The sequence below is a fragment of the Plecotus auritus genome, assembly GCF_963455305.1.
Source record: "Plecotus auritus genome assembly, chromosome: 1".
Lineage (NCBI taxonomy): Eukaryota > Metazoa > Chordata > Mammalia > Chiroptera > Vespertilionidae > Plecotus > Plecotus auritus.
This window is the reverse complement of record NC_137770.1, coordinates 78,439,779-78,448,909: the sequence shown is the minus strand read 5'-3', so window position 1 is coordinate 78,448,909 and position 9,131 is coordinate 78,439,779. Positions and strand designations below refer to the sequence as shown.

At 47.1% G+C, this 9,131-nt stretch overlaps 1 protein-coding gene across 1 annotated transcript; it reads right to left on the bottom strand.

The window, feature by feature from the left end:
* Positions 1-2,198: 2,198 nt before the first annotated feature.
* Positions 2,199-8,848, bottom strand: ACTC1 (actin alpha cardiac muscle 1). The gene is made up of 8 exons (XM_080686549.1): positions 8,746-8,848; positions 7,953-8,036; positions 7,221-7,371; positions 5,735-6,059; positions 4,911-5,072; positions 4,597-4,788; positions 3,613-3,794; positions 2,199-3,077 (listed from the first exon to the last, which is right to left on the bottom strand). The coding sequence occupies exons 3-8, from the start codon at positions 7,347-7,349 to the stop codon at positions 2,934-2,936; spliced, it is 1,134 nt and encodes a 377-aa protein (XP_080542675.1). The 5' UTR covers positions 7,350-7,371; positions 7,953-8,036; positions 8,746-8,848; the 3' UTR covers positions 2,199-2,933.
* Between the last annotated feature and the right edge of the window lie 283 nt (positions 8,849-9,131).

The following is a 9,131-nucleotide window of genomic DNA, read 5'->3' as shown; positions in this document are numbered from 1 at the left end:
GAAAGGTGGAGCCCCAGTGACATTGTGTCAGGGCCTGGGTTAGTGAATCAAGTCTACCCTTTTAAATATTCCATTTTCTTTGCAATTTTCTTTTTCTCTCTAACTCTACTCTCTTGATTATTTAAACACATCTACATAACAACCATTGCTAAGAAATGACAATTGTTTTAAAAAATGACAAAAAGTGTTTTGATGTGTTAGAAATGAACAAAAACACTCTTTTCATTATAAGTTGAGAAGAAATATCATGATCTGTATATATTTTTTACATTGTATCTTAACTGCAAACATATTCACTGTAGACATCTCTATTATTTTACACATGTGGAGGTGGTCTTAAGAAAAACCCTGTCTCTTTAGTACCATCCTTAAGCACAATTATTAGAAAACTCAGCTGTTCTAATATCTTACACCCCATCATTAGTTGAGATGAGAAAACTTTGGGATTCAACAAGAATCTGCATGCTCATCACTTCTGAAAGCTGATTCTAAAAAACGTCTACTTTTAAGTAGGAATACCCATTCCCTTTACATTTATACAAAGAAAGAACCATAGGTGATACCCCAGCCAGTTGTCTAAACTTGAAGGATTAATACTATATTTAGAGGTTAAATTCATAATACTTACTGTATTCAATTTGAGAGATGAAAAATAAAGACACAGATACTGGCGAAATCATCTCTCCCCATTTTTGCCCCAAATCCATGTCTCTGGCTGAAAACTAGCTTGTAAGCCAATTTATCTGTGCTACAGGATATAATTGAGGGGGACAAAAGTAAGATCTATGATAAACTTTATATCTTATCTACAGAAAATGCCACCAAATTTATTTATTATGTAATCCTTAATGCAGAGAAAAACTTCCACTCAGCTATGCTAAGTATGGAACTCTAAAACTGTGAGGTTGTTAAGCACAGAAAGTGGGCCCTGATCCCTCTTTATGTCCCCTGGACCTATTATCTTGCTTGGTTCAGAGTCAGGAATCACGAGATATCTTTTAGCCCAGGCCAGGTAGCTCAGTTTGTTGGAGCATCATCCCAATACACCAAGATTGAGGGTTTGGTCCCTGTTCAGGGCATGTACAGGAGGCAACCAATGCATGCATAAAAGAATAGAACAACAAATCAATGTTTCTTGCTCTTTCTCCCTTCCTTTCTCTCTCTCTCTCTCGAATCAATATTTTTTTTTAAAAAAAGAGATATTTTTAATGAATTAGATAAAGACACATTAAAGCTTGAATGATGACAGTGGCAGCTTACTAAGGATGTGTCTGATGAGCCTAAAATACCCCAAATTTTCAACCCAGTCTCCCAAAGGGTGTGTGATAGAATGGGGTTACTCTTGATAGGTCATGACTAAAGTTTTACATCTGCATGATTATGTTTATAAGTGTAGTTGTAAACTTTACGACTAAAGTTTTAGGACTGAAAATGGTTTTAGATGCACCATTAGACTGAATGTCAGAAAATCTGGGTTTTTGTCTGGGAAATTCAAAAAACAAACTGCTTAACATTGTACCAGTTGCTCTAAAAGGTCATTAACAATTAATTTGAAAATGAAAAAAATTAAAGTGTCTCAATGAAGTTATAGTCTGTCTCTCCAAAATGATTTCCTAAAAGTTCATCAGCTCTCACCAACCTACCCTAAACACTGGCTTCCTTCCTTGTATTCTTTCTTCTGCCCCATTTCCTTCTGCTGAGATTTCCTCCTTGCTCATCTCACCTCTCTAGTTCTTGACCATTCTTTAAGACCCAGACCCATATCTGTCTCTTTGAAGCCACACACACTGGGGGTTCACGTGGAGTGTATGTGAGCCCCTCAAGGACAGAGCTGCTTATTCTCTTGAGTACTGTCCTCAGCACTTCCCCTGACATATTGCAGAGAGCCCTGAATGGGGGAAAAGGAATATTGTGGCTCTCCACTCCCCTTCCTCCCTCAGGACTTTCTAGCCTTAACTCGACTCAACCCAAGATCCCAAGATTTCAAACAGGTGAAGAGACTGAAGACCTCTGTCCCACAAGTTAGTCGCTGATTAGGCAGGAGTTTCTGGCACCTGTTTCCTCTGCTTGTTTTCAACCTGCACGGTGGTCCTGACTTGTTTGAAATGGGTCATGCCAGGCTTAACTGTCAGCTGGCTTCACTGTCTCACCGCTAACATTCACAGTCCACAGGAAGACAACTGTAGAGTCCAAGAATTGAGAATTGAAGCTAATTTATATAAAATAATCTTTGACTTTCTCACTGCCAATATATAGGGTGTCCCCAAAACATGTATACACACTATAACAGCTGATAACTCACTTAATTTTGAAAATGAACTGTATGCTAATAAACACTGACTTCATAATCATTCAAAGTGTGTATACATAATCATTCAAAGTGTGTATATGTGGCTTCTGCAAAGTTATGAAAACAGCTGCAACATATGCTAAAGCAATAATTTTCAATATCATTCATGGAAACCAATCTTAGAGAATTGTTTTATCTTCCATTTTTTGCACATGTGAAGCTAAACCTAATCTTTTCAGGTATGAAATAGGTTCGTGATTCTATACCAAAGTATAAAATCAAAATTTAGTGTCATAACTCCCAGCTAAATGTCACACTAACCCACTTGATGATATTTGTGGTGCTGTAATATTACAGTGCACACGGTGTCAGAGCCATCAATCTAGGAGCTCACTGTCAAAAATACGTGAACACTGGCCATACTCCAAACCTACCCCAAAAGGAATTAAAAGAGGCTTTTGTAGGTTGCAAGTCCTGGTCTGGTTTATTTATAAAGCAATAAATATTAGAAGCACAAATAAACTGCACGTGTGTAAACAAACTGTACAATGGTTGATGAGAGATGAAGGAGGGTGGGTCAGAAGACTCCAAGAAGCATAATACTGTCATCCTGAATGTAACGTAGACTAAAAAAGGAGGCACCTTAGAAGCATTTGCGGTGGACGATGGATGGGCCTGCCTCATCGTACTCTTGCTTGCTAATCCACATCTGCTGGAAGGTGGACAAGGAGGCCAGGATGGAGCCCCCGATCCAGACAGAGTACTTGCGCTCAGGGGGAGCAATAATCTGCGGAAAGAAACAGAAACTTCCAGGGATCTCTGAAGCTCCAAGCAACAGAGCATGCCACATGTTGGGGAGCCTCACTAGAAAAAATAGCAGGTATTAACTCACTGTAATGTAAGGTACTTCATACCACAAGTTAATATAGCTGAGTCAAGTTTTATGCACTTTCCACTACTTCATTACTTCTATTATCAAAGACTTTACGAAACAGAATTTCCCACTTCTCTGAACTCAGGTATAATGTGGCAACAAGCTAAAAGGCCCAAAGTTGGGGACTTTTAAAATGTGTCCAAAGATTTAGGTTGGGTTTTTTTTTTTCTTCAAAGATTTGTTTTTATCCACAGCTTGAAAGCATTTTTAAAGTCTCCTATCTTGGGAAAAGTGCTAGAAAGTTCAGGAAAAAAAAAGTGCTAGAGAAGCTAAAAGGTAAAGGTTTGAGTAGGCAAGAAGCTAAGTGTGAGGAGAAAGAAGTTAGGAATGCCTTCTGCTTGGAATACCAAGACCTGCTTCAGCTCCCCCAGGCACAGGGGTTCTTTACCTTAATCTTCATGGTGCTGGGAGCCAGGGCAGTGATTTCCTTTTGCATGCGATCAGCAATCCCAGGGTACATCGTGGTACCTCCAGATAAGACATTGTTGGCATACAGGTCTTTGCGGATATCAATGTCACACTTCATGATGCTATTATAAGTTGTTTCATGAATGCCAGCAGATTCCATACCTAGGAACAAGTTTTTTAAAAAAATCAAAGTGCACTTAGGCCAGGGGCCATGGTGGAGGGATGAGAACAGGACTCCTCTGTGTTGGTAAACGGTCACCATTTGTCTCTGAAACATGTGTTCCTTTATAAGATACACTGAAGACATTTGTGGAACAGGTGTCCCTAAAAGTGCTCACAGTTAGCCCACAGCAGACTGCCAAGAAATGAACAATTGTGTCTAGCACCTGTTTGAAGTGAACACTTGCTGTATCCACCAGATACATGGCGATGTATTGGGAAAGGATAAGACACACATTTAAGTTACATCCATGCAAGTTTTATTTATGCAGCAAAATAAGATCCTCACAAGCTTCCTCCTGTAAATCATTCCTTAGGCGAGATGTTTGGCGACATACAAATATCACTCCAGTTATTACTGTGAGTGTGACTGCTATTATATTTAACAATGAGTAACTTAAAAGGCAAGTCCAGCTACTTGGTAATGAAGCTAATTGGAATGAATCAGCACCCTTAAGTAATTGCCTCTTTCCCTGCAGATATGGATTATTCAGGTCCTACTCTGTCTCATCCTTTCTTTTGAGGTGAAGTCTGTGTGTCATTTCACTACAACAGGACAGAACAGTGATGGCCATCCCTTTAATGAGCCATCAGAACCTGAGACTGAGCTGTGTGGGACTCCAAGCTATGATTTCTTTTAATTCAAGGGTCCCTTCATCCTTCTTCCTCATAATAGATTTTACTCTGGGACCTCCCAAGATTTGCAGGGAAAGGCTGTGCCTCTGCCCCAGACCCTACAACTCACCGATGAAGGAGGGCTGGAAGAGCGTCTCGGGGCATCGGAAGCGTTCATTGCCAATAGTGATGACTTGGCCATCAGGTAGTTCATAGCTCTTCTCCAAAGAGGACGAAGAAGCAGCTGTGGCCATCTCATTCTCAAAATCCAGAGCAACATAGCACAGCTTCTCTTTAATATCACGGACAATTTCACGTTCAGCTGCAGAAATAAAGAGTACCCCAGTCAAGCTCTGAAAAGTGAAGTCACCTGTGGGAGGTAGATGGACTCACTGGTGAAGGAAAAAAGCAGACAGTGTTGTAGCACATGAGACACACACTCACCGGTGGTGACAAAGGAATAGCCACGCTCAGTAAGGATCTTCATGAGGTAGTCAGTGAGATCCCGACCGGCTAGATCCAGACGCATGATGGCATGGGGCAGAGCGTAGCCCTCATAGATGGGGACATTGTGAGTTACGCCATCCCCAGAGTCCAGAACAATGCCTGTCAGAGAAAACAGACAAGGATGAGGTAAATACCTGATGACACCACTGCTTTTATCCTCCTGCTTTATGGCCAAGATAAACTAGCACTGGGCATGGATCCAGATGAAATTAGATCCTTTACACACAAAGAATAAAAATGAGCATAATGAATGGTAAATCTGAAGCCAGCCATAGCTCATCCTTTTAAATACTGTAGTAGAAGAATTTCCCCAGGACACTCAAGTGACCATCCCTTTCATCAGCCTTTAGCACATTACGTAAGCACCCAGGCGTGTTTTTCTTTCCTCCCATCTAACTAACATGTGTTTCTCTCTCTTTTGACTCAGACCCTGTGGGGAATGTGGGTTCTCCTTGGCAATGTTTGCCCCGGGGCTATGATGGCATGAACACATACCAATGATGGTTGCATTCCAGACTGATACTGCACATTGTACGGAGCCTCATCATGTGACATCACAGTTTCTTTCAGCTCTCAGAAATGCATGTACTCTGAAACTAACCTCAGGGAATGATGGTTTCCTTTCTCTCTTAGCACCGACACCTTCCCAAGGAGTACGGGAGAAGGGATCACTCATTTTCAGTTGGGGACACTGATTCACAGCAAGGTCAATGACTTGGGAATGTGATTAATCAGTGACTGTCCCAAGAGCCCAAACATACCTGTGGTACGGCCAGAAGCATATAGGGACAGCACTGCCTGGATGGCCACATACATGGCGGGGACATTGAAGGTCTCAAACATGATCTGGGTCATCTTCTCACGGTTGGCCTTGGGGTTCAGAGGGGCCTCGGTGAGCAGAGTTGGGTGCTCCTCTGGGGCCACACGAAGCTCATTGTAGAAGGTATGGTGCCAGATCTTCTCCATGTCGTCCCAGTTGGTGATAATGCCGTGCTCAATGGGGTATTTGAGAGTCAGGATACCTCGCTTGCTCTGGGCCTCATCTCCTACATAGGAATCCTTCTGACCCATACCCACCATGACACCCTAAAAGAAGGAAAAGATGGGAAGATCAAGCTTCCACTAGGTCAGGAATATAATTGGTGCCTTATAAATTTACATCTAACTGCCCAGGTCAAGGAATACTTTATAAAGGCCAGAAACACCAAACAATAGGATTTTACCCCAATTTAGAAATATCACTTAAAATCAATCTAGTACTTTTCCCCACCGACTTCCCCCCAAAAGTATAATTCTACTGCTTAAAATATAACTTCGGGTGCGGGGGAACAATGCTATTTCACTGAAGTAGAGCCTCACCTCGTTTTAAAAATACCATAATGCCTTCATTAAATTACTAAGCTCATCACCCATGTCAACTAGAATATAAATGACTACATTGTGAAGTGACTGGATTCATGACACATTCATGACACATTGTATTTCTCCTAAGAAAAGATTTTGACATTCATCAAGTAGCGATGGGCTGCTATGCCACTACCACGCTGCCAGGGAAGCCAGCCTGCCAGGAGCTGTCCTGCCCATCACTCCCCAGCACTGAGCACAGCTCTCCTCTCTGGCAGCCTATCTGACCAGGCATGTGGCAAAGGCAGCGAGGGTGGCATTTCTCTTCATAAACAAGGTGGGATGTCACTATCACCATGGCACCTACTGCCCCTGTCACGTCTGGCTTCTAAAAATGCAACAGCCAGGAAGCAGATAGATTACATCTTTCGGGAGCCCTGTAAACTGGCTGTGAACAAGGGCGAGGAATGTGGCTTGGCTCCTGCTTGGTTGAGAGAAGTTATATTCTTATGTTTTGAACAGGACTGAAAAAAGAGGCCAAGAAAAGAAAGTGAAGTGTACAAAAGATAGAGGAGAAGACACTGAGGACTGGAAATGCAGGCCAGGAGCAGAGGAGAGAAACTGCTGCTTTTCCTACCAGGGAGTGGGGCCCTGGGAGAGCTGTGTCCCCGAAGTGAACGGGAAATGGCGCATGTCACACCCTCCTTCAGCGGAGGGTGTGAGAACTGCTTGCCTTGACTTGGACTTGAAGCTAAATCATCTTTCACTTATTTGACCTGAAGAGTTCATGAAACAGGAGGCTCAGGTGAGACATTTCCTGGACTGCCAGCTGCAGCGGAGACAGGCAGGGGCGCGGGGCGGGCTGGGACCGCTCCTCGGGACACAGGCGGGTGGGAAGTTTACCTGGTGGCGCGGGCGGCCCACGATGGAAGGGAAGACGGCGCGGGGCGCGTCATCGCCCGCGAAGCCGGCCTTGACCAGCCCGGAGCCATTGTCGCACACCAGGGCGGTGGTCTCCTCGTCGTCGCACATCTTGGCACAGTTTCAGCGGGGTCTGCGGGTGGAGGAGAGGGGGCAGCCCGGGCTCAGCGCCTGCGGGGCTGGCCTTCCCCGCGCCCCGGGAGGAGGCGACAGAGCTCAGGAGCCTTGGGGGGCACCTGCCACCTCTCTTCCCCTCGCGGCAGAAAAACAGAAGGGGTGGGAGGAGCAGCGGAGATTGGGGGTCGGAGTGCGGAGAGAAAGGGGAGGAATGACCCAGGCTCCCTGACCAGGAGGCTCGCCCTCTGTCCCAGGTGCAAGGAGGGACAGTCACCTCTCACCAGGTCCTCCCCAGCCCTTTCCATTTGCACCTTTTCACAAACTGGGAACCCACGTCGGCCCCATCAACACCCCCATCCATGCCGTGCCCCAGCCGGAGGGAAAAGCGCACAAGAGCAGGGACCCCACGCCCATCTCGTGGAGGGCCGTGGGGTTCCTCTTCCGCGCGCCCCTCTCCAGTGACTTCCCAGGACGAGAAAAGTTAGAATCAGAAGTTTGGTCTCTTAAAGGAAAGAGTGCCGAGCGGCGGGAGCACCGGCGCTGTCTCAGCGGGCTGGGCGGGGCGGGCCGGGCGGGCGCGGGGCGGCGCTGACTCACCGTCCGCGGGTCGGGCTCGGCTCGGCTCGGCTCGGGCGGCAGGCGCTGGTGTCCGGCGCGGGGCGCGCTGCTTTATACGCGCTGCTGGACGGGGTCAGTTGGAGCGGCCGGGGGCAGGGGTGGGGGGCAGTCGGCCACCTTGCCTTATTTGGTCGCCTTTGCACCACTGAGGAGCGCCGAGGCCATTCATGGAGCCAAGGGCAGGGGAGAGGCTCAGCCAGGGGCCCCCAGACCATGTAAGGAAGGGGAGGGGGCAACCAGGGGATGGCCAAATAGGGAGCTGGGGAGGGGCAGGCGTGAAGAGTCGGGGGCAGGGAACACTACGTGCCGCCAGCCCTCCCCTCCCCCTTCCTGGTGGGGGTGATCCCTGGGTGTGCCTCCGAAGCCCCGCCAGCCGGAGACAATGAGCCACACAGAAGCGGGAAGGCTTGGCACCCTGCCCTCCGCTGAGGGGTCCCGACAGCTGGGCCAGGGCGCAGAGGCGGCCGGCAGTTTCTCATCTTCCCCATCTGACGGGGACTGGAGGAGCAGAGGCTGGCAGCCCCGGGGGCCCACAGGGCACCACCGCAGCGCACGGGGTGGCCAGGAAAGGGGCACCTGGTGGTCTAGGGCCCACCAGCCTGGATGACTTTACTCCAGGAGCTGGGGCTGTGTTCCTCTGGGGCAGAAACCTGAGATTATCCGAGGCCACCTTAGTCCCAACCCATGCAGGGCTCAGGCCAGGCCAGGGGGAAAGCTAGAGAGAGCGACTGTGCGAGCCTGGCCAGCCTTGCGGGAGAAGGGTCAGGCTCACCCCAGCCCAGACATCAGGTCGCTGTCCTCCATGCGGGGTTTTTGCTCAGGACTCTGGTCTTTGTCCAAAAGAGGCTCCCTGCCTCCAACGTCAATGAAGAAACAAATGCCAAAGGCAGCTTGTCCACTTGCTGGTGGAAAGATGAACATCTGTAAACGGGGGGGCAAAGCCCTTCACTCTCAGTGAAGACAAAACTGAGACAGCAAATTCTTGCCAAGAAGAGAACTGCAGCTTCTACCTATGAACATATCATACAGACGAGCAGCATCGTCACATCAGGCAATGAGTTAGGGAAGCGGTCTCGGGCCCACCCTGGAACTATTAAAGGAGAGTCCGCATGTTAGCCAGATGCCCAGTTGACTTGCATGTACATTAAAGTGTGAGAA